This window comes from Pseudonaja textilis, chromosome 13, assembly GCF_049901715.1.
Source record: "Pseudonaja textilis isolate UNSWEBS1 chromosome 13, rPseTex1.2, whole genome shotgun sequence".
NCBI classification, from domain to species: Eukaryota; Metazoa; Chordata; class Lepidosauria; order Squamata; family Elapidae; genus Pseudonaja; species Pseudonaja textilis.
The window spans coordinates 1,958,504-1,982,614 of NC_142002.1; the positions used below are offsets into that span (position 1 = coordinate 1,958,504).

The window sequence follows — 24,111 nt, forward strand, 5'->3', positions numbered from 1 at the left end:
CTGCTCCGGAAGCGGAAGCCCATTTCCAGAAGGCGGGCTCTACTGCGTCCGGTTCAGGGGGTTGGCGGCTCGCTTGGTAGGAAGGCTGGAGAAGGTAGAACTTTCCGGCGGGCAGCCGCGACCCTTGCCGAGAAGGGAAGGTGCCGCAGCGGGATAGTTTGGGCACGGGAGGGCGGGTGGGGTGGCCTTCGCTGGGAGGCTTCTCTCTGGCGCAGGTGGCTCCTTTGGGAAGGGAAGCTTCGCCTGCCCCGGTCAGTCCTTGGATGGGAGGCCACCAGGAGACCCGAGGCGCGGGCGACAAGCTTTTCTGACACGGCACTCCTGTCTCTCGTCTTTCCCTCTGGCGGCCACCCTGCGAGGTGGACTGGGCCAGGGGCCTCCAATCTTGGCCGCTTTAAGACTGGCGGACTCCAACTCCCAGAATTCCTCAGCCAGCAAAGCTGGCTGAGGAATTCTGGGAGTTGAAGTCCGCCAGTCTTAAAGCGGCCAAGGTTGAAAGCCCCTGGACTGGGCTGAGAGAGGCCTCGGCCCCAAAGGGGGTCTAGGACAATTCGCCCCAGGACAGCTCGCTGCGGGACAAGAGTTACTCTCATATCCAAGGTGATGGTGGAACAGAATCCTTAAAAGAAAGGATACCAAAGGGAAGGGGCAGAAAGAAAATGGGAACGGTGAAAATTAAAATGCTCTTTTTAAATAATAATCAAATAAAAATAATGCTAAATTGTCCCGCAGCAAGTTGGCTGTGGCAAGTTGTCCCATTCTCCCGGCCCAAAGTCCCCTAGCTGGATTTCATATCTTAAGACCAGGCTACAACTTACCATCTCCTGCCTTAGCTTAGGCTGAGTGATGGCATGTATGTGTGTATACCTGTGTGTGTGCATGCACATATTATGCACGTGTGTAATATACATGTGTGTGTGCATGCATATACTATGCATATCATGCAGGTATAGAACAGGCAGCACCTGGCTAAACAGCACTAGGAGTCCCAGTGAATGATCCCTTAAATATGAGCTGGCAGTGTGCAGTGGCAGCCAAAAAAACCCCAGTGCAATCCTTGGCTGCATTAACAGAGGGGTACAGTCAAGATCGTGTGAAGAGTTAAGAACCCTTTATAAGGCCTTGTTAAGACCACAATTGGTGTACTGCATCCTGCAGTAGTGTCCTAGTGTGCATCCTAGTGTACTGCACCAGGATATTAAAAAAAAAAACTCTACAAAGAGTGCAGAAAAATGTAAAAAAAGGTGATTAAGGGTCTGAAAGCTAAAACATGAAGAACAGTTTCAGGAACTGGGTATCGCTGAATTTTGAGATGCCATTTAGCTCTGCAAAGATTTCAGAATTCTGCTCTTCATCTTCATATTTCCTCTTCCTCTTTTTATTGATATTTTCAGGTTTTAAGCATTCTTGAGGCAGCATGATAGATCCTGTTGAAAACAATTTATTTGATCTTCCTGATTATGAACACACCCATGATGAGACCTTTCAGCCTCTCCTACCCCCAGACTCTCCAGGCGGGGTAGCGGAAGGTGCCTTACTCAATGGAGGTAACTACTCTCTTGACAATTGAAATATTATGCATTTATTTGTGAATAAGCCTTACATTATTTGTTGGGAGTTTCTCCAAAATATGCATGCCTATAAATGATCAATGCTTAGTAATACCAGTTTTTTTTAAGAGGAATTCATTTTATATATAATTATATGCATGCATACATATATAGCCGTTACGCTGCACATGGCAAAGCTGTGGCAAAACCTCCTGAACTAGTGTACATATTTTCTACCTTGCTAAAAATATCAGGTATAATTAAAAATGATTTAAAAGGGTCATCTAGAGTCACTGAAAGTGAGTGGGCGGCTATATGCATTTTCTAAATAAAAGCTAACATGACTGGAGGAGGAATTCTGGGAGTTGAAGTCCACAAGTCTTAAACTTGCCACGTTTGAAGACCCCTGATTTAAACTGTCTGAACCACCAGCTCCGGCTTGGAGCTTTGCCGGTGTTCTGCCATCCATCAGGAAAGGGAGGGTGGGGAACAAATGGGCAATTAAGCTGTATACCTTTATGGTGGGAAATTGGAGGTGGGAATTGACAGTTGAGGAAGGATAGTGTGATGACCCAGAGTATATCAGAAATATAACAAAATCCAAAACGTAACTAAAAGTCCTTTAATGCCTTCAACTTGTTATTTAACTGTTTAATTGTTCACAGTGGAGGAGTAAACTATTTTCAAAATAAGATTTCAAAGGAAAGAAACACAGTTCAAAGTCAAAGAACCGATAACGAAGCAAAAAACAAAAACAAACCGCATTCAATAAAGTTCCACAACAGACCAGGATAGATCATTGCCAACTTCAGGAAGATAACCAGGGACAGTCCGTTGCAAGAATGCCAACCAAGATAAACCTTATTTAGGAATAAAACACTAATTTGTCTCCAGCATCTGTTGGCACGCAGGTCCAATCTTTTATGCAGATCTCACATCTGCAACCCATGAAGAGGATCATGGCCCTCTCCTTCCGAGTAGACCACATTTTACCCTGATCCTCTCCTCCCTGCGTGCCCTAGGATGGATAGGGGATGGGCCTGGGTCCTCCTCCGACTGCTCAGAGTCAGTCTCCACCAGGGGCATGACAAACAAACAGAGTGCTGGCATCTTCAAGGCCGTTTATCCCAAGAGTGGAATTTCACCAGCCCAAACACCTCAGAGTTTCTCACAACATCTCGGCAGTATTGCACAGATGGACCATGGGAGGTGGGGTGGGGGGCTTGGGAAAACCAGGGGTTTTATTTCTGTATTGGTGCGTGAGAATTTTTGATTCCACTTGAGTCTCCTGCAATCTTAGTAAAAGTGTCTTTTCACTTCAAACGGAGTCGAGAGTTTTATTCCCTAAGCCGGGATCAGACTGGGGCAGGTCTGATGTAAACTTTGCCTTCATTTTGCTTTCATTTAGCAGTCTGATTGTACTTCATCTAGAATTATTTGCTTTTTGAGGGGTCCAGGGTATTCTCATGATCTTTTTCCGCCACATTGCAAAGATATTTTTCTTCAATTTATCTGCTTTTAAGGTCCAGCTTTCACAGCCTTTTCTTATATGGACTTGATAGGATGTATCCTTGTTGGCAAGAACGGCCTCTTCATTTTAATATTTACTCAAGTAGCAGATGCTCCTCTCTGCTATGGCCCTGGGAAATCATCCTTGCACATTTTGAGCCGGGGGAGAGGTTGACCCTGCCTCAGTTCTTTTAGTATTGACTAGCATGTTAGCTTTGGCATTCTCTTCTTGCTTCTACATAGGATTTAGCTAGATCTGTTTCTGAATACATGAATGATTTCATGACGAAAATCCAGTAGGTCCAATTTGTGTTCCTAGTTTTAGAATTAAATTCTATTCTATTCATCAGATCCAGAGGGAAATCAGCTGACACAAAACAAGGATTCTTCTGTGACCGCAAGAAGAGCTGTTAAAAGAACAATACCTAAATTAGATGCTCAGAGGTACGTAGTCACTTTTTACTTTCTGTATGGTGCATATCCTTTAATTATTTTTTTTTACACGAGCCTCAGTTACGCTGTTTTAAAAATGGTTTTTGTGATGCCACACTTCTGGAAGAGAAATGATTGGGTATTTTTTCCCCTGTTGGCTTGTTTCGTGCCCTCCCGAGGTTGTGAGAAACCTCTTCGTGCTGAGTGTTGGGGCATCCCTCGGCGGTCTGTAATTGCCACTAGAAATACTCGTGCTTCTCCCATTTGGCTATGGGGTTGCCCTGACTCGCTTCAGGGATTTTAACATCTGATTTCTAGCTCTTAGATTATGCAGGTACTCCTTGACTTACAACCATTCATTTAGTGATCGTTCAGAGTTACAGTGCCACCGAAAAAAGGGACTTGTGACCGTTTTTCACACAACCCTTGCAGTATCCTCATGATCACACGATCAAAATTCAGACAGTTGGCAACTGACTCACATTTATGACGGTTGTAGTCTCCCGGAATTACATGATCCCCTTTTGCGACCTTCTGCAAGCAAAGGTCAGACTTGCTTAACAAGCGAATTACTAACTTAACAACTGCAGACATCCACTTAACAACTCTGTGGCAAGAAAGGTCGTAAAATGGGGAAAGACTCACTTAACAACTGACTCGCTTAGCAACAGAAACGTTGGGCTCAATTGTGATCGCAAGTCGAGGATTACATATAATTTGTGTAAAAAAAACAACCATCGAGGCTTTTTTCCGTTCTTACGTAAAATGTGTTGATTTGGAAATGCTGGGTTCAAAATGTCCTCATCCTTTTATGAACCCAGATTGGGGTGCTGGGAAGCTGATTAAATGGCTTGAAAAGTAAATTCTCTAAAATGAAAACGGTTCAAAGCATTCCAGACAGAACTCCCCAGCTGAAATCACTCAAAAAGTATTTTCAGATGCCACTAGTAGCCAGTTTTAAGTTTCTGGGTGTTACCCTAAAAAAGGACCTGACCTGGGGGGGGCTCCCATTGCAGCCCTGGTCAAAAGGGCCCAGCAGAGATTCTACTACCTGAGACTTCTCGGAAAACAACAACTGAATGAAAAACTGCTGGTGACCTTCTACCACTGCACCATAGAGAGCATTTCAACTTACTACACCTCTGTATGGTTTGCCAATTGCACAGGGGCAGTTAGGAAAGCACTCCAGGGGGTGAAGTCATTGCGCAGAGGATCATTGGTTGCCCTCTCCCTTCTTTGGAAGAGCTTTAGACCTCCTGCTGCCTTAAGAAAGTCCAAAACACCCTCAAAGATCCATCTCATCCTGGGAACCCTTTTTTTGAACTATTACATCTGGCAGATGGTACAGGACAATAAAAACAAGGGCAAATAGGCTGAAAACAAGCTTCTGTCCCAGGGCAGTAGCTCTTTTGAATTCTGCTGTATAGCGCAGTGTTGGTGAGGTGTCGGCAGTTTTCGGTTCAATGTGTGGAGAGTGAAGGATGTGTGTTTGTGTTTATTTTCATGGTCATGATGTGCACTGAAGATGGTGTTTGCTTTCGTTGTACGAGGTGCAATGACAATAAAGTAAACTAAGTAAACTAACCTATTTCTCAGTTTAGCAAGGATTGGTAGTCTTAACAGACGAGTCTAAAGAGTTGTCATATTTGTCACTGTCATTCAACTGCACCATATCCATTGATCAAAGCAGAGCAACAAATCCTGTTGGCTGGGCAAGGACTAAGGCCCATAAAGTGTTGGCTTTCTCTTTCAAGATCTTGGATGATGGAGTGCCTGTTTATGATATTTTCCAAGTAACTGGAGACCCTTCTAATGTTTGCAGATTGATTTCAGAGCGAGGACTTCCAGCTTTGTGCAGTTTGTTCGACAACGTAAATTTCAAAGGGAAAGGTCACGAGGTAAGAAACGGCTGAGAAAGAGTTTGCGGGTTTTCGCAGTTGTTTCATCCATATGTAGTCTGCAGTTATGTCGAAGTTGTAATGTTCCAAGATGAAGTTTGTCTTTAATGTACAGGTTGACGTTTTCGGAGCTTCCATGCCAGTCTGTTTAGCTTTATTTGAAGTTGTATAGAATTGATTATTTTAAGTAATTTTTGTTTGATGCTATACTTCTGCAACGGTTGAGGCTCCAATCTTTGCCGGCGAAATAATTATTCAAAGAAAGATAACCTGTATAATAATGAAACGACGGACATCCTTGACTTACAACCACGATTGAGCTCCAAATTTCTGTTGCTAAGCGAGACAGTTGCTAAGTGAAGAGAGCTTTACGACCGTTCTTGCCATTAAGTGAATCCAGTTGCTAAGCTACTAACAGGGTTGTTCAGTGAATCCGGCTTCCCCGTTGACTTTGCTTGTCAGAAGGTGGCGATGGCTGATCCCCTAGGACACTGCAACCGTTGTAAATATGAGTCAGTTGCCAAGCATCCGAATTTTGATCAGGTGTCCATGGGGGATGCTGCACCGGTCGTAAGTGTGAAAACCGGTCCTAAGAGATGGATCGGTGGGCTTGAGCAAGGGGCTGGACTAGAACAAGAACAAAAAGAAAATAAGTTCAGACTAACAGCCTCCTGACTGAATGCCACCCTAGCCTGGTCTTCATGGCCTTTTAGAAGGCTAAAAAGGGAGGGTTCCCTCCAGTCTCCTGTTGCTCCGCTGGTCAAATGTATCCTCCTTTATTTAGGAAGCTGACCTGAAGACGCTTATAAGGCACATGGAACACTGGGCCCACCGCCTCTTCCCTCAACTTCCGTTTGAAAACGTTGTGGAAAGGATAGAGAGCTTGGGAAATAAAAAACCTGTTCAGGTGACTGTTAACGGGATGACTTGGGGTGGGATGAAGCACCTAAGGGAAAGCCTACCGCCTCTTGACCTGGGATGACTAGTGTTACCTCTGCCCCTCTAGGCGTGCTTAAAGAGAATTCGACTTGATCTCCCTCTCTGGAATGAAGACTTCAGAAGTCACGAAGGCATGTATTCATTCAGTACCGTTCAACCTGAGAAGTGGCCTAGAAAGAAAATGCGTTTCGAGTACAAACCACGTGGCTGCAATAAATGTCGGTTGTATTTGTAAGCAATGCAATACATCCCCAGGTAGCCACGCACATTAATGCGATGGTTCCTGCCGACAGCGTCTGTCTAGTTATCAGATTGCTGTGCGATGGTTCCATACATTCATTTATGAAAGAATGGGGTTGTGAAGAAAGAAAAACGATGTGTCTGTGGTTGCTTCGGTACGGATCCCAAACAAATATAGAAATAGTTGGTTTTTACAACTAGGTTTCTTCATTCTCATTCACATCCAACAAAGTCCTGGCAAACAGTCTTTCAAGAGTGATTTACAACTACAGACCTTATCAGCTTGGAGAATTGCCAGGCCGATAGCTTCCAAGCACAACGTTGTAGCAGAAAATACTTGGCAAGGAGTCACGACCAAATCTTCACCCTAATTAAATGAAGTAATTGTCTCCTGCAAACCCCACTCCCCTTTTGCTCCTCTTTATTCCCATTCACCATCCACCTATGACTTTATTCCCAACTCGACCCTTGTTCCTTAGCTGTTCCTTTCTTCTGGCAGCTCTGCGCATGTGCACACTGGGAACAGGCTCCAGCTGTTCTTCTGCCCCACTGATCTCCGACCCCGAAAGCAGCTGATAACTGTCGGACAGCCTTGGCCACACTCTGCCTTCAACACAGAGCCCTCGTCAGAGCCTTCCTCAGTCTCCAGGACTGGCCCATGCTCCTCCCCAACGTCCTCACTGTCCGAGTCTGCTGCCAGCTCCACTGGCAGGCCATAAACAAGATCGAAGGATAAATAAATAAAGGAACATTTCCTGAAAAGAGGGCATATTGATTTGGGCGTTTCTACCAGCTTAACTGTAGAGGTTGCCTAGATCAATGTTTCTGAACCTCAGCAACTAAATTGTGTGGACATCAACTCCCAGAATTCCCAGGATGATGTAATGGGAAATTAAACAAATAAAATGAATGGGTAACTATGGTCATGTTTGTGTTGAGATGTGAAACTTGGAGCCATACTGCTTGCCAAATGAGAATTCTTTAATTAAAAAATAAAATAAAATGAAAACGGGGAGAAAATTGAATAATGGAATTACTAGGTATGTTTAACTGATATGATGGTAGGCATCTGGAGAGAGTAAGGTTGAAAATAAATATGAAAGAAGTATGAATTAATATGAATATATGCAATGAGAAATATATGTTATATTGATGCCACACTGTTAATTTATTGTTATATGTCGATTGAAATAAAAAAAAAAATTGGGGAAAAAACCTCCCAGAATTCCCTAGCCAGCCATGCTGGATGGGGAATTCTGGGAGTTGAAGTCCACACAGCTTAATGTTGAAAAACACAGACCTTGCTGATAACTGATTAATAGTGATCCTCTTCCATCCAAAACAGGTGTAGAAGATGAGAACAATAGACACAGCCCGGCCACGGAAGAACCAATTTTCCTTCCCGAAACACAGAATTCCCCAAAAGAATCTGGTTCTCCCTCTTCAAGTCCTGCCCTGACCGAGGAGCAGCAGCAGAGAATCGAAAGGAACAGACGAAGAGCCCTTGAAAGAAGACAGGCAAAAAACCAGCTCAGTCAATCTCCAAACGATGGTGAGGTCTAAGTGTCAACTGTGACAGACCGAGGCAGTTGGGGACACTAGAATTCTCAGATTCCTGCTCAAAAGTCACAATGTTAAATCATTTAAACCGGGGGTCCCCAAACCTGGCCACATTAAGACTTGTGGACTCCCAACTCCCAGAGGTTTCCATCCCTCAAATGCTGCTTTCCTGAAGAAACGAAGAGTCTTGTTTTAAATAATATTTTTCATATTCTTATTACATAATAATAATTGAAATAAGTAGAATTTTGATGACAATGGCTGGAGGGAATTTTCATATTTGTGTTGCTGGAATTACCGATTCAGGCTGTGGTTGAAAGTCGATGCCTCTTCATTAATTTGGTCTTTGAAAAAGGGCAGCCGATCGATCTCCATTTAACGGTAACATTTGAGAGTAACGACAGTAGTGGAAAAAAGGCAAGCCTCTTAATCCACATCGTTGGGAGACCAAGATTCATGCCAGTCAGTTGTAGGGTGTGTTTAAATCAGGGAGGGGCAGCTGTGGCCCCTTGATGGCCTGTGGACTTCAACTCCCAGAATTCCCAAGCCAACCTTGCTGTGGTTTATCAAGGCAGCATCCCTTTTTTTTCCTGAAAAAATCTGATAGAGTTTACAATGGTGTCTTTAGTTTTTAGTTTAGTTTTTGGACCCCTGGCAAAAATGCAGGCGGGCTGCCACAAACAGTGCCTGGGCTGTAAACCAGTGTTCGCCCAATACAACCATCCCAGCTGTTGGGTGCATGGCTCCAATAATTATTTTCAATGTGGCTGTAGAGGAATATTACTAAAAACATAAGTCATGAACTATATTGAAAGTTTTTTTTCCTCCTGTCAAATTGTGTCCAATTTTCAGAGACTGTACAGTTTCCTTGGCAAAGCTTTTCAGAAGTGCTTTGCCATTGCCTCCTTCCTAGGGCGGAGGGAGAGTGACTGGCCTAAAGTCACCCAAATGGCTTTATGCCTAAAGTGAGACTAGATCTCCTGGTTTCTAACCCAGTACCTTCTCCACTACCCCAAATGGGTCATCTTGAAATCTTACTTGGGCTTTAATCCCCTGTATTTTTGGCCCCAAACTTCTTTCTTTCCTTCCACGTCCTTCCACTGTGACTTCTGGCCACCTAAACGGTTGTGCACCTTTGGTGTAAGCATTTGGGATGAAACTGGGAACAAAGGAACAGCTCAAGGTTTCTTAGGTTTTGTGCTATTTATGTTTATTATGTTTTTTTATTATGTTTATTATATTTATATTTATTATGTTTTGCGCAAGATTCTGATTTGAGAATTCTGGCCTGATAGGACTCTATTGGACTTGGTTATAGTCCTCCATGGAAATCTGTAATGATCCGTATGCACGTTCAGATTTTTTTAAAAAACACGTATTTTCTGCAAGTTGATACTTTGGTGATAATTATTTCCCATTCTCAACTAAAGAGATTATTTTCACTTCATAAAACTCAGGAAGCAATTGACCAGCTGGAAAACTCTGCCATGGTAATTATGTCAGAGGGAAAAAAGCTGATCCACAAATCGTGATTTTAAAGCCAACTTTCTGTTTCCTTTAGATTTGCCTACCAATGAAGAATACGGCACCATTACAGCTCAGGAGGAGGAGGAGGTCTGCATAGACAAAGTTGGTGTCCCTTTTCAACCTACGGAGGACCTGCGAAGTAGTACAGATCAAGTGTCTTTTTAATTGTGTGGAATAGGAATAGCATAGTTTTGTTTTTACTGCAACTTTAAATGTGGTGGCTGGTTAATTTGGCAGCTGCTATAATTTCCAGTGTTTTCTGTTATGCCAATGTTTTAAAGAAGTGTTTTCATTTCAGTGAAAGAACATTTTAAGCTTTAAACATTTGTACAGCAAATTTTAATGAAAACTATACATAAAAGTCAAATGATGCTATATTTCTACAATTTAAATCTTTTATAACTTTCCCATTGTGAAATATTTGTAATTGCCCATATTTTATACTAGAAATGAAAATAATAAATCTTGTAAACTAGAACGAATATATAACCTGAAAAAAAATCTATTAATATTGTAATTGCTGGTTAAAAGCTATGGTTGTCTTCTAGAAATTGATATCCAGATATTCTGGATTTAAAGGCACGAACGAAAGGATATGCAGAGTGAACTAAAATCACGAAAGACTACTATCATGTCACCCCTCATTCTTCTTTTCTTTAGACTAGCCAGACCCAAAACCTGCAGCAGTTCTTCATGTATTTGTCTCCTGGCCTTTGATCACCTTAGTTGCTCTTCTCTGAACTTTTTCCAAAGTCTCAACATCTTTTTTTTTGTAGTATGGTGACCAAAATGGATGGCAGCATTCCATTTCATGCAGGTTACAACTAATACTTAGGCCTTTTTTCCTCTCTTGTTCAGTCGTGTCCAATTCTCAGAAACTGCTTGGAAAAGTCCCTACAGTTTCCTTGATGAGGATTTCCAGAAATGATGCACCATTGCCTCCTTCTTAGGTCTGAGAAAAAGGGACTGGCTCAAGGTTACTCCGCTAAGAGGACTAAAACTCAGCAGTCTCCCGGTTTCTGGCCCGATACCTTAATGTCTGTCTGGTTCCAACTTATATCTAGAGACTGGATTTAAAATATCCCACATGTCTGATGTGGGGGAAAGAAAGTACACCTTTGGGTCAGACTCGAGTCCTGATAGAACACGTCTCTGCTTCTTTCTCGGAGAGAAACTCAAAATGTGCTTCTATACCTCACTAGGATTTCAGAGTGTTTTGCTTCCTGGTGTAAGTTTCAAACCACAGATTTCCTGGAGGTCTCCAGTCAGGTAAGAAATAACCCCACCTGCATTTGTGTTCCTAGCCTAGACAGGTTTACTACCCATCATACAAAAACAGAACGAGGAATATATCTTTTTATTTTTCCAAACCACTTCAAAGCACTGTACCATGTGGACACTCACTTCTGGAACCAGTCAAGTTTGACAGACACTGTCGGTTAAACTTTCCATCCCTCTCTCCCCCGCCTTTTTTTCCCTTGGCTGTTAAATGCAGAGTTCAAACAAGGTCATGAAATCTTTGGTCCTTCCACTGAAAGTGACGCTTGCCAGCTTTGATCGTTGTTGGGGAAGGAGAAGACATTTTTATTGCTTCCACAAATTCATATGGATTAAATCTTGGCAATTCCTGGACGTTTTGTGAGACATAAAAGCTCGCTTCACGTATTATGCCAAGCTAGTGTGAACTCACTTAATGTTTGGGCTACAGGGGAAGGTCAGGCGTGTGAATGATAAGGGTTCTACCCTCAACTAAGGAGCACATGGTATTCTGAACAGCAGCTGAGACACTGAGGTTCAGATCAGTCACCAGCATTTTAGTGTGTTTAGACTAGAGAATACAACCTATGAGGTTAGCACATGGTCCACTGCAGATCTAGAACGTTGGTTAACCATTCGTGATTTGTATTGTGCAAATCCAGGTGTTTTTGTGCTTTTAATAGAGAAATTAGGATTCCCACAAAGAGACCTTGCAAACCCAAGTTTCAACATAAGAAAATAGCATATCTGAGCATCAAAAATTGCTTGGCTTTGCTTCCTGTAGACTTCAAAAACTCTTCAAACACTAAGCAATTCTCTGTTTACAACGTTTTTTTTTTTTAAAAAAAAGAAGACTGAACTAAATTTGTTCTTACAGCTACATCTGACTATTTCCTGACATTTATATACTGTATATCCAAGTATCTGCATGTCAAACAACTAAAAATGATTAAATAACGGTACTGTATCTCAGTGTTTCGTAACACAAGCAGCAACTTTTAAGTTGTATAGACTTGATTCCCAAAATTCCTAAGCCAGCATGCCGGCTAGGGAATACTGGGAGTTGGCAATCATGATCTTAAAAGTTGCTGAAGTTGAGAAACACTACACTACCCATTAAAATAATTTAAAGCAGCTCACTTAATGTAGATCTCTACACAGTCAAAATTACCAAGCAGGAGTATTTTAAAGAATTAAGCTGCTACATCATCACTTAACTCCCTGAGGTGCTCAAGAGTTATTTACACTTCTCGGTATTTCATTTGTAAAAGACAAAAGCATATCTCCCATGAGCAATAATGCAATCTTAAAAATAGAATCTCCATTTTTTTTTTAGATAAACAACACTGTAATAATAAATTTACAACTTTAAAAGAAAGATAAGCTGAGAAAAGAGATTTTGGGCACAGAAGCCGTGTGAAATGAGGTGTCATGCGCCACGGTCTGCAGATACATGAGACAAATCCAAGAGAGACAAATCCTTGATTTCTTCTAGCAGGTGATACAAACTCCTCTTGCACTGGGTCTGCCGATACTCTTCATCAAGTCCTTCCTTTACCTGGTTTGCTTTGGCCAGGTTCTGTGCCAGTTGCGTTTCCTCTGCCGTCTTGGTGACTTCCCTGACCAAGTCTGTTCTAGACATCTGGGGCCTCTGAGATTGCTCTGTTTCCGAAGTCTGGTATGGCTTGCAGTTGGTGATCTGAAGCTGGATCCTGTCCGCGTGGCAGCGAGATTCCTGTACAGAGATTTTCACCTGGGTAGAAAAACAACTCTTTGAGTATAAGTCTCTTTCGTCAGACCTCCTTAAATAAAAAAACGACCCTTGGCTCCCGTTTAGCTGAGAAAGGTATAGTTTTATCAGAAATCAAGCTTATTGTATCGTAGTCATGAAAAGCCAGAATTGAAAATTGCATGGTAAAATCCCTTAGTTCAACACTGCCCACCCCCCACAATAGCTGCCTCCCATTACTCACCCACCCCCGGGCAACCGATGAGGTTGAAGCAAGAGGTTTTTATAGCGGACAACACAGACACACTTTGAGATACAGCTGGTATGCCGGATAACCTTGAAGCAGCATCTCGAGGAGATGCAGAGCTTACTTTCAGTTTCCCCCTAAGCTTCCCCATTACATTTTCCCCCACTCCCCACCTTTCCTTGTCGCCCGTCACCAAATAATAGTGAAGCACAACCGAGCGTAACAGCTGACACACTTGCTCGTTTCCATAAACAGACGGTGCGTGTTGTAAAAGCAGCGGCCCCCGCAAGCTTTTGAGCAACGAGGACCAGCGGAGGGAGGTTTTCCCACGGACGTGGGGGGCGTGGTTTCACTTGGACCAGGTTCCTGATGGACCGTGGACCGACGCTGCAGCACGGGGGTCGGGGACCCTGTCATAAAGAGGCATCACTTACGGTCACATGATCGAAGAGATTCAAAGTCACCGTCTTCCCAACGGTGGGAGTGGCGGTAATTTTGCTGGGGAAGCGCTGCAGAGAACCAGGTCGCCATTCACAGCTCCCGTCGGTTGGGCAGGAGATGACCAGCCCATCCTTGCTCCTCAGGTAAGCCGCCCCTTTAATACCGTACCTGTAAGAGAAAGGGCTCGCTTGACAATGAAGATTACCTTTATCCCTTTATATTTACCAGCCAGGAAGCCCGTGTGTCAAATGCAAGTCACTGGGAAAGCAAGGGGGTCAAACTCAACGCCTGGTGGACAGATCTGGCTCGCGGGGCTGCTCTGGAAGCACTAAAGGACCGGCCCTTGGTGCCTCTACCAGTGAAAACGGAGCTCAGGAAGGCTGCCCGAGGACGTTGCAGCCGAAAATGGAGCTCAGGAGCCTGTTTTTGCTGGCAGAAGCACCGCGGGTTACCACAGGCCGCCCTGGACAGGGACATTGAGCTGGCCTGCCCTCTGAGGCCAAACACACAACCCTGATGTGGCCCTCAATGAAATCGAGTTGGACACCCCTGAGTTAAAGAAACCAAAGGAAAGCCTAGATTGGCTGTTGAAGAAAAGAGCCCTCTGGATTGGCATCTGGAAGGTCATGTCCCAGATAACCTTATTCGGGAGAGGAAAACGCACTCTGTCTCAGAGACCGAGTGTCCTGGCCCCCAACCTGGTCCCAAGGAAGCAAACACGAGACCAAGGTACCAGCACAACCTTTTAATGTTTTTTTTTTTTTGTACGAATCCCGTTCCTTCATGGTTAAAAGGCGGCTTCAAACCGGGGGTGGGATTCTACCGGTTCGCTCCTATTCGCTAGAATTCGCTGTCTCTCACCTGTGGACTCTTACCTTGACAAAAATGTTTTCCTGCAATGGGTTCAGAGCAGCTTGAAATTCTGCCCTTGCCTTCCAGCACCTTGGCCACGCCCGCAGCCTTTCCTCACCCTCTTTTTCAAGATGCCTCCTCACCTGGGCACAAAGACGAGCACCCCATTGGTTCGGATTGAGTAGATGATGCCGTCCGCTGAGCGCTGCTCCTCCCTTGCAGGACTCTTGTCGCTGAAGAACATGCACTGGAAGAGGCCCGTGGACTGTTTCTGAACGTGCTGGGCCGCCTTTGCGAAGAAAGCAATTCCAATTAGCCACAGAAGTTGCTCTCAAAACCATTTAGAGCGGGGATGGGTGGGTGTGTGTCTCCAACCTTGGCAACTTTTAAGACCCGTGGACTTCAACTCCCAGAATTCCACAAGCCTTAAAGGGCGTCAAGGTTGGAGATCCCTGATTTAGAGTCACGGTCTCAGATAGCGTCAAATCCGGTGCCTCTAATGCTGCCTGTCCTTTCTTTGACTCTGGTCCCTTTGGCAGAAGTATCTGAACTGCTGGCTTGTTCTGTTCCAACAAGCAAATCAGTACCCTTGAAACAGAAAATTCGCTGTGGCTATTTAAAAGGTTACTAATCAGGATTAGAGAGCCAGTTTGGTGTTCTGGTTAAAGCAGCAGGCTAGAAGGTCAGCCTTCAAGATTTTCTCCCTTTGCTTTGCATCTTTCAGCTGTCATAAGTAACGGGGGGGAGGAGGGGGGGATATGGTTATGGGGAGTGAGCTGGAGGTTACAAACTACTACTGTATAAACTGAGGAGGGGGGAGAGCGCATTCTTGCCTAGGTTTCTATTTCTTGCTTAGCTTTCTCTTCTCTGCGCAGCTGCAAACTTTTATCAAAGTATGCCAAGGTCAAGGGTCAGCAGCCTCATCACCACCTGAAGATGTCCACATGATGACATGCACAACTTTTAATTGGATGAGCCATTTGAACTATTGGGGGTGGGAACGTTGCCATCACTATGAGATGTATATGTGATTTACGCGCCTATTTTCTCAGATTCAGAATTCTATTGTAGCTACCACTTGACTTCCAGTAAAAGGTATCTTTTCTCTGATTAAAGGAGTCTTAAGTATTTCTTTCTTGGATTTTGAATGGAGCACCAGCTGACATAGAAACTGGGAAGAGGCGGGGACAGCCAGAGAGGACAAAGAGGAAATCAGTAATGCCGCAGTCACTGGCACACAGGAAACGGGACAGACGGGAAGTCCTTCCTGGCTGAAACAGTCACACGGTTAAGTCATGTGGTTTAGTTTAGTTGACTTCATTGTCACTGCACCACATAAAATGAAATTAAATGTCATCTTCAGTGTACATTATGCACAAACTAAAAATAAAACACAAACACACGTCCTTCACATTCTATGCAATTGAACTGAACATCCCTGATACTGCATTAATATTGCAATAATTCAACGGAGTTACTGCCCTGGGATGGAAGCTGTTTTTCAGCCTATTTGTCCCTGTTTTCATGATCCTGTACTGTCAGAATGTATTCATTAACTGGCAGAGACATGGTTAATGAAGTAAGCATGGCAACAGACCAGCCGATGGGAGCTCTCAGCCTGGGTGTGGTTTGGCTGTGTGCATTGCTGAGAACTGAAAGTGAAACTAGTCTTGCTTGCTTGCTGAAACCGATATCTGCACTGCTTGTGTTTTTGCTTATATTACCTTGAAAGAATCTACAAATAGTATTGTAAATTTTACTCATGTTTATAAAGAAGTTAAGTATCCTGCTTAATCAGTCATCTGTGTGTTTTCGGGACTTGGAATTTATGCCGCAAACTCTAATGTACTGTCTGCCAGATGGTAATAGTTCAAAAAAAGGGTGCCCAGGATGAGATGGATCTTTAAGAATGTTTTGAACTATATATAAAGCTCTTCCAAAGAGGGGAGAGGGCAACCAATGATCCTCTAGGCAATGATGTTAAACCCTCTGGAGTGTTGTCCTATCTGCCACGGTGCAATTGGCAAACCATACAGAGGTGCAGTAAGTTAAAAGTCTCTCTCTGGTGCAGCAGTAGAAGGTCACCAGCAGTTTTCCATTCGGTTGTTGTTTTCTGAGAAGCCTCAGGTAGTAGAATCTCTGCTGGGCCCTTTTGACCAGGGCTGCAATGGGAGCATCCCAGGTCAGGTCCTCTTTCATGGTAACACCCAGAAACTTAAAACTAGCCACTTGCTCCACTTGTTTGTTTTGATACTCATTGTTTTTAGTCCTTGTTGGACCGCAAATCAAGTATCGAGGTGCCATTTTAGACAGAATACTGTCATTCATGGAACATCTCCAGAATTGCTACAGTGAAAAGGTTTTCAAACCTCAAGCACGCTTCTCTCTGTCTCTGTTAAAGCATGGATAACAGAAAATTGGTCTGTAGCCTTACCCGGTTCCTGTTGTTGATATGTCTGCATAGTTCTTCAAGTTCTTTATTGCTGAGCAAGCCGTCTTTTGTACTAACTCCGTCTTCTCCTGAGGTGGCTGCTAACAAGAGTCTGTGGACAATTATATCTGCGTACCTCCTAATGGGTGATGTGAAGTGGGTGTATTTATCTAGAGCAAGACCTAAGGTAGAAAGGATGCTAATAAGCCCAAAGTCCACAAGACCAGGTGCAGAAATAAGAAACAGGCACGTCGCCCACATTACAGCAAATACCGTAATGGAAGAAGTCTTCCTCGGGACACGATCCAGTTGAAAAATAGAGCGCGTTTGACATGGCTTGAGTGACCATAGACCTCAACAGCTGGTTTACCAGGGGGTCAGAAGAGTCCACCGCTCTGTCCAGAGAGTCAGCTAATGCCTTGTTAGACCTGTCAACAAAAGAACTAAAGTTACTTCTCTTCATTGCTCTTCAATGCCATTTGTGGACTTGTGGACTTCAACTCCCAGAATTCCTGAGCCAGCTATACATGGCTGGCTCAGGAATTCTGGGACTTAAAGTCCAAAGGTCGTAAAGGGGCCATAGTTGTTGAGCCCTGCCCAATAAGAGTTTTGAAGCTGATAACTATAATAAAGCCAGCAGTGTGCGACGGCAGCCCAAAAAAACCCATGCAGTCCTAACTTGCATTAATAGAGGCGGAGGGGATATTCAGCCGGTTCGGATCGGTTCTGGTGTACCAGTAGTGGAAATTTTGACTAGTTCAGAGAATCTGGCTGGCCCCACCGACCCGCACCTGTATACCTCCTATATTCCCTTGGTTTTTTTACCTCAGCTGATGTGCGCCTCAGCTGAGCTAAAAAACAGCACAGCTCACCAGTGTTGATACAAAGGCCCTGCGTGCTTTGAGCTCTGCGTGCGCATGAAGTGTGCGCTAGGCGCGCGTGTACAGCTCACCAGTGTTGATATAGAGGACAGTCTTTCAGTCCTGTCCACATGCACGCTCTCTGAACCCCTAGGAAAAAAATTTGGAGACCCACCACTGAACGGAAGGATACAATCAAAATCAAATGAGGTGCTAATTCCGCTCTATAAAGCCTTAGTAAGGCCACACCTAGAGTACTGCATCCAATTTTAGTCACCGCACTATAAAAAAAAAATGTTGAGACTCTAGAAAAAAGTGCAGAGAAGAGCAACCAGGACTGATTTCAACCAGGCTAAAAACGAGGCGTGCATGCCCCATTTTCGCGAGCACAGACACTGCGGGCTGGTCCGTTGCTATTTCCAGGCCGGCCCGGCGGGCTGGATTTAAGCAGCCGGCGGGCCAGATACGGCCCATGGGCCTTGAGTTGGACACCCCTGCCCTAGACATATCTGAACATAGCTCGTATTTTCTTGGGTTCCGTTCATCTAGTTGAAATGTTAGTTTATACTGCTCGTCCGTGTACAATGTGCCGTACCCTAAATGAACAATAAATCCACTTACCGCGTGTCAATTGAAAAGCCTTTTGCCCCGGCGCATTCTCGGACCTCGGAAAAAAATTCCTGCCGGGGTGGCGGGTGCTGACGAAGCAACGCCTGATGGGGGAACACCTCCCAAATCTTCTTGGCCACCCAGTGGTTTGCCAGGATCATGCACTCGGCTATCGTCTCGTGGACTTCCAGCGGCTGGCGGGGGATCAGGTCGTCGATGTTCTTCTTGTCGTCCAGCTGAACTCTGATTTCCACCCCTTCCAGCTCCAGGGCTCCGTAGCTGCTCCGCCTGGCTCGGAGGTGGCGGGCAACGTCAGTTAACTTCCTGATGGCCCACATCAGCTCGTCTAACTTCCGTCTCCGGGTATTTTCCTCCAGGCCTTTGAGCTCCAGGATTTCCTCCGCAGCAGTCAGGTCTTCCTCTAGCAAAGCCTGGGCGGCCTCGTAGAAGAGTTTGTAAGAAGAGCGAATGATGGTCCTCTTGTACTGGACTCTCTTTATTTCGTAAGAGGCCTTGTCCAGCTCCCAGATAACGCTCAGGGCATACCTGAAAACAAATATTCAAATCATCCCCGACGAAGGTACTTAACAAGCAGCGTGTCAGGGTTCCAAGTAATATACCCCTAGCACTGGTCGCCAACCAGTGGGCCAGGGACCGCTGGTGGTCTGCGAGAAAATTTTGGGGAGTGATGGTTCTCTTGTATTGGACTTCACTCCTCCCCTCTCTGACCACCTGTGGGAATGTCCTTGGTTCCCAGGAGAAAGTACTTTGTTTTGGCTACAAAACCCCAGCTACCTCTATTCCCATTCTGTATCCCTCAGCTCCAGGGTGGCAACACGGAAGTCTCAAAATGGCCTTGGTCAGGTCAGCTTTAGGGTTGACGCAATGATGATAATAATAATAATAATAATAATAATAATAATAATAATAATGAAAAAGGTTTACAAGTATTCTATGTCATTTAAAGCAATCACTTCACACATCCAGGCTCTATTTGGGTGGAAGGATGGAATTTTGAATAGCGATAGGCACAAAAAGAAAATGATCTGACAGCTACATCTCTGTCTTGGGAAATACAGAGAAAGTTATTCTATTGGGGAAGAATCTTTGCTTAGATTTAAGGACATTGTTATTCTAGTTTTCTGTTTTCTAGATTGTCTTATGCGATACTTATAATAAATTGGCCTTAGCGGATGGCAGCACTAAATAACAGAATTGGAAGGGTGAAAGGCTGGGTCAACCTTGAGACTGTAAGTATCGAACTACCAAACTGCTGGCAATCGGCAGTCAGCAGAGTTAGCCTACAGTACTGCCTTCTACCCCTTCATGGGTTACTGCCTTGTCGTGGCGAAGGGGCTTGCGTAGCTCAATGAAGCTATCAGCTATGCCGTGCAGGGCCACCCAAGGTGGACAGGTCATAGCTTGCTCCTGGGAAGGAAAGCTATGGCAAATCTAGACAGCATACTAAAAAGCAGAGACATCACCCTGCCAAAAAAAGTGCATAGAGTTGAGGCTGTGGTTTTCCCAGTTGCAATGTAGGGCTGTGAAAGTTGGACCATGAGGAGGCTGAGCGCCAAAGAACGGAGGCCTTTGAACTCTGGTGCTGGAGAAGACCCCTGCGAGTCCCTTGGACTGCAAGGCCATCCAACTGGTCAGTCCTGGAGGAGATCAACCCTGACTGCTCTTTAGAAGGCCAGATCCTGAAGAGGAAATTCGAATACTTTGGCTACCTAATGAGAAGGAAGGACTCACTGGAGAAGAGCCGAATGCTGGGAACGGTTGAGGGCGATAGAAGAAGAAGAAGGGGACAGCAGAGAAGGAGGTGGATGGATGGAGTCCCTGAAGCAGTTGGCGTGAGCTTCAATGGACTCCAGAAGATGGTAGAAGACAGGAAGGCCTGGAGGAACATTGTCCATGGGGTCACGATGGATCGGACACGACTTGGCGACTAATTACAACGCTGCATTCTAAGCACTGTGCCACCACAGATCTTCTTAACAGAGTTGAATGACAGAGTTGAAAGGCACCTTAGAGGTCTTCTAGCCCGACCCCCTTGCTCAAGCAGTACACCCTATACCATTCCAGACAAGTGGCTGTCCAGCCTCTTCCGAGAGAAGCTTGACTTCTCCACTGCAAGGAGCTGATAAGGCTTAAAACTCACCTGTCCACGTTCCCGAGGAGAGAACATAAATTGGCACTCAAGATGGCGGGCAACATATCGTAACGGCGATCAGCTAAGTAGTACGTAGTAGCCCTAGGAAATCAGGAGTAAAAGTACTCAGTGGTTTTTTTTTTTCTGTCACCATACTTTTTGAAGCTTAAAAACAACTAGATACATCTTGTAACACCATGATCATTTTTTAAGCTTTCGAATCAGTCTGTATTCAGGCTTGTAATTACCGAATATAAAGTAACTACCTCGATCCCTGTGCTTCGCTACGAAACTATGTGATCGGGCTTAGATTTTGGGAAAGAAAATAAGAGAAAAAAAATTCTGCTCCTGCCTACCAGCATCCATCGGTATTCATCTGGCTAGTGACCTGTCAGGGTGTGAGAGAGTTGAGGGCTGTTTGGAAACTGAAACAGTATTTGCTGTGTGAGCAAGAAGGAGACAGCAAGGAGCCTGGGCGTGGCTTAGCTCAACTGTTCTGTACTAAAGCTTCTTGCTGCTGCTGGGAAACTAAAACTGAAACTCCTCTGCTTGTGTTTTGCATTTGGAGCAGGTTTCTTTCCAGGTGGGGAGGGGGAGTAGGACTCCTTAGCATCAGAGCGTGTTAATAATAATAATGTAGGAAATACTAATAGCTCTGATGGTCGTTTCGAAAAACCCTTTGTTAGGGAGCACCTAGAAGCCAAGAGGAACACAGGTGCCAAATTTCAAGTTCCTCTTGCTGTACAGCAGGAAAAGGCCTACCGTGCTTTGGCCTCCGTATCGGTGTAAGAATTGGCTGCCACAAAATGCGTCACGTCAGCAATGTGGACGGCCAGTTCCAGGTTGCCGTCGGGGAGGAGCCTGATGGAGAGGGCATCATCTACATCTTCGCAGCCTTTGGGGTCAATGCTGAAGACCAAATGGGTCTCTCTCAGGTCAAGGCGCTTCTGCTCCTCCTCTGGACTTACTTGCCACGGCTTCTCTGGGACGAGCGCGGGCATCTCACACATCTGCGTGCATAAAGAGTGAGGCAACGAGAAGGTCGCGTCACGAACTGAGCACTGGTGTCATCTAGTTCAGTGTCATGCCCTTGTGAGAGTCGGACTCTGAGGGAGAGGAGGAACAGCCGACAGGGAGTGGAGGTGTGGCTCCGGAGGTTGTGGAGGAGGCTGTGGAAGGGCAGAGGCCGGCTGGGCAGTCAGAGGAGGACCCAGGCCCATCCCCTCTCCATCGTAGGGCACGCAGGGAGGAGAGGATAAGGGAGAAACCTGAATGGTGTGGTCTAGGGGAAAGGAAAGGGCCTTGATCCCCTTCATGGGCTGCAGCTGTGAGAGCTAGTTAAAAGGACGGACATGTGTAAGGGCCAGTGCTGGAAACAAAGCGTGAAAATATCTCTAGTCTGTCGTTCCTCTCTGTGTTTGGCGTCCTTCCCAGTGTGTGTTCTGATCTCTGTGGACGTCTTCAAGCCTTTATCTTGCCTGGTTCCCTTAATTGCTTCAGTGCAGTTTGTGTTGTTTTTACTCTTTATAATTTATAGGCATTTTTAGTTTAAACGGCATTTCCACCTTCTTGTAACTGCTTGTGGGGGAGTCTTTTTGTCTCCAATCAAGGATATTTGGAGCTTTTGAAGCAAAGTGAAGGAATAAAAGGGGCTTCGCCTGTTTTTGTGAGTGCGTTTGGAATATATACTATACGTACACGTACTATAGGCAGAGGCCAAACAAGCAGCAATTACAGCAGGGAAGAACACACAGCAAGACAGAGACACCCTAATAGGGCCTCCTCTTATTAGACCAGCTCTTAAAAGGTATAATAGCTTGTGTACAGCCCCAGATATTTGTTAATTTAATTTAAGAAATAGCGCCAAAGGAAACAAGAACTGGAAAAACTTACCTGTGCCTCGGAGAAAGGACTAACCGAAACAGTATTCTCCACGAGAATTGTTTGTATTTCTCCTTCGAGGTCGCCTATCCGGCCCACGACCCGCACAAAATGCCCGTTGGGGTACAGCGAGGTTGGTTCCCAAGAGTCTATACGCACGACCACCCGGAAGTCCTGACATGAAGCCACACCAGAGGGGGTCAGAAGAGCTGAAAAATATGTCTGCGCCCACCCACCCACCCTGGACGCTGAGGGGACACAGCCGCTCACCTGCAATGCCTCGGCCTGCTGGGTGCTGATTCGGATTTTAGGGATCCGGTAATCCCAGGGAGTCACAAGAACCTTCTGGGCGTTTTTGGTGTGCGGCGGCTGATTCTCTTCCCTGGATGGGAAAGTGACCACGTACTCACGCCAGTTCTTCTGCAGGATGCCGACCACTTTGCCTGGGAAGGGAAACCAATGCCGATTATTAGACTGACAGACTTGGAAGGGATCTTGTAGGTCATCTAGTCCAACCCCCCCACCCAAGCAGGAGACCCTACACCATTTCTGACCGATGACAGTCCAGTCTCTTCTTGAAAGCCTCCAGGGATGAAGCTCCCACAACCTCTGAAGGCAACTTCTGGGCCATAAGTTGATTTTTCTCATTGTCAGGAAATTCCTCCTTATTTCCAGGTTGAATCTCTCCATTGTTTCACCCGTTATTCCTTGTTTGGCTTTCAGGTGCTTTGGAGAATAGCTCATCTCTGGGGCAGCCCCTCAAATATTGGAAGACTGCTATCCTGTCTCCCCTGGTCCTTCTCTTCCCTAGACTAGCCAGGCCCAGGTCCTGCAACTGTTCATCGTATGTTTTAGCCTCCAGTCCCTGAATCATCCTGGTTGCTCTTCTCTGCCCTTTTTCTAGAGTCACAACATTTTTTTTTTATAGCGTGGTGACCAAAACTGGATGCAGTACTCCAGGTGTGGCCTTACTAAGGCTTTATAGAGTGGTATTAGTATCTCCCTTGATCTTGATTGTATCCCTTTGTTAATGCAATTTAGGATTGTGCTGGCTTTTTTGGCTGCCGCTGCACACTTCTGGCTCGTATTTAACTGCTTGTCCACCAAGATCCCTCTCACAGTTCCTGCTATTAAGCCTGGTTTCACCCAGTCTATATGTGTCCTTTTGGTTTTTCTTGTCTAGGACTTTACTTTTCTCTACCCTGAATTTCATTTTGTTAGATAGGGCCCAGTTAACCCTGATAAGAGAGCAGAAGTATAACCGGGTCTGGCCGCCTGATCTCAACAGCTCTTCTCCTCGGCCACATACCAGTGGGCATGGGTTCGCCATAAACCTCCCCGGCAGTCTTCTCTTCCCCCTCAGTCTCTCCGAGGGCAGCCGTCCGTTCTTTCCATTCCTTCTGGGGCAATAATTCCACCGCCACCACGTCACCATGGATTGCCCTATTTCGGGCTTTTGTGCCGTAAATAAGAACATCTGTCTTGAGATCTGAGTACCAAGGAGGAAAAAAATAGGGATCAAGAGATCTTAGTATCTCCGGCATTAGAGAGGAGAGGAAAAAAAAACAACAACAGCAGGAGATTTTTCCATCAGTTTGTTCGTTAAGGATATTCATGGATAAGAGATGAATCCATTAAATGATGAATTAAATTAAATTAAAGTGGAACAATACTTATTCCATATGCAGAAAAAGCCTTGTTTTAACACAATAAATGTTAAGATGTGATACACTTGGCTTGTTGTCGTTTTTAAAAAGCCACCCAGCGTTTCAGGATATTATGCTGAGGTATTGCAACTGAAGAGCTGACCAGATGTAGCTGGTGCAATATAACGCTGATGCAATTGAAGAGGAATCAGCATTAGCATTGCCCTTTTAAGATGAACAACGAGTCCGCAGAAGTTTATATAAGGCAGCCATTAGAGGGCATGTTTGTCCCTCCTGGTGTCCTGTATCCCTTGCAGAGTTCTCTGTGTAGAGTTCAGAAGAAAGACTGCT

The 24,111-nt window shown here is 45.0% G+C and overlaps 2 protein-coding genes and 1 non-coding gene across 8 annotated transcripts in view; 2 read left to right on the forward strand and 1 right to left on the reverse strand.

The window, feature by feature from the left end:
* On the forward strand, window positions 1-10,041 carry TIPIN (TIMELESS interacting protein). 4 transcript variants are annotated; one of them, XM_087941880.1, is made up of 8 exons: window positions 1-76; window positions 1,395-1,547; window positions 3,410-3,503; window positions 5,314-5,389; window positions 6,174-6,296; window positions 6,396-6,459; window positions 7,914-8,120; window positions 9,690-10,041. In XM_087941880.1, the coding sequence occupies exons 2-8, from the start codon at window positions 1,418-1,420 to the stop codon at window positions 9,818-9,820; spliced, it is 825 nt and encodes a 274-aa protein (XP_087798006.1). In that variant the 5' UTR covers window positions 1-76; window positions 1,395-1,417; the 3' UTR covers window positions 9,821-10,041. The 4 variants fall into 4 exon arrangements, with proteins under 4 accessions (XP_087798006.1, XP_026565087.2, XP_026565088.2 ...); XM_026709302.2 differs by having other exon boundaries at window positions 13-94; XM_026709303.2 differs by having other exon boundaries at window positions 24-140.
* Window positions 6,532-6,665, forward strand: LOC113442123 (small Cajal body-specific RNA 14). The gene has a single exon (XR_003374945.1).
* Window positions 9,972-24,111, reverse strand: part of DIS3L (DIS3 like exosome 3'-5' exoribonuclease) — a 24,622-nt gene continuing 10,482 nt past the window's right edge. For 2 of the 3 annotated variants that reach the window (XM_026709300.2, XM_087941847.1), the window contains 11 exons: window positions 23,424-23,603; window positions 22,385-22,557; window positions 22,127-22,288; window positions 20,996-21,243; window positions 20,243-20,335; window positions 18,094-18,627; window positions 16,886-17,040; window positions 16,616-16,794; window positions 14,325-14,470; window positions 13,323-13,497; window positions 9,972-12,665 (listed from right to left, as the gene is read on the reverse strand). In XM_026709300.2, the coding sequence (XP_026565085.2) occupies window positions 12,342-12,665; window positions 13,323-13,497; window positions 14,325-14,470; window positions 16,616-16,794; window positions 16,886-17,040; window positions 18,094-18,627; window positions 20,243-20,335; window positions 20,996-21,243; window positions 22,127-22,288; window positions 22,385-22,557; window positions 23,424-23,603 (2,369 nt within the window). In that variant the 3' untranslated portion in view covers window positions 9,972-12,341. Of the gene's footprint in view, window positions 12,666-13,322; window positions 13,498-14,324; window positions 14,471-16,615; window positions 16,795-16,885; window positions 17,041-18,093; window positions 18,628-20,242; window positions 20,336-20,995; window positions 21,244-22,126; window positions 22,289-22,384; window positions 22,558-23,423; window positions 23,604-24,111 lie in introns of those variants that run through there. The other variant, XM_087941848.1, reaches the window with a different exon arrangement.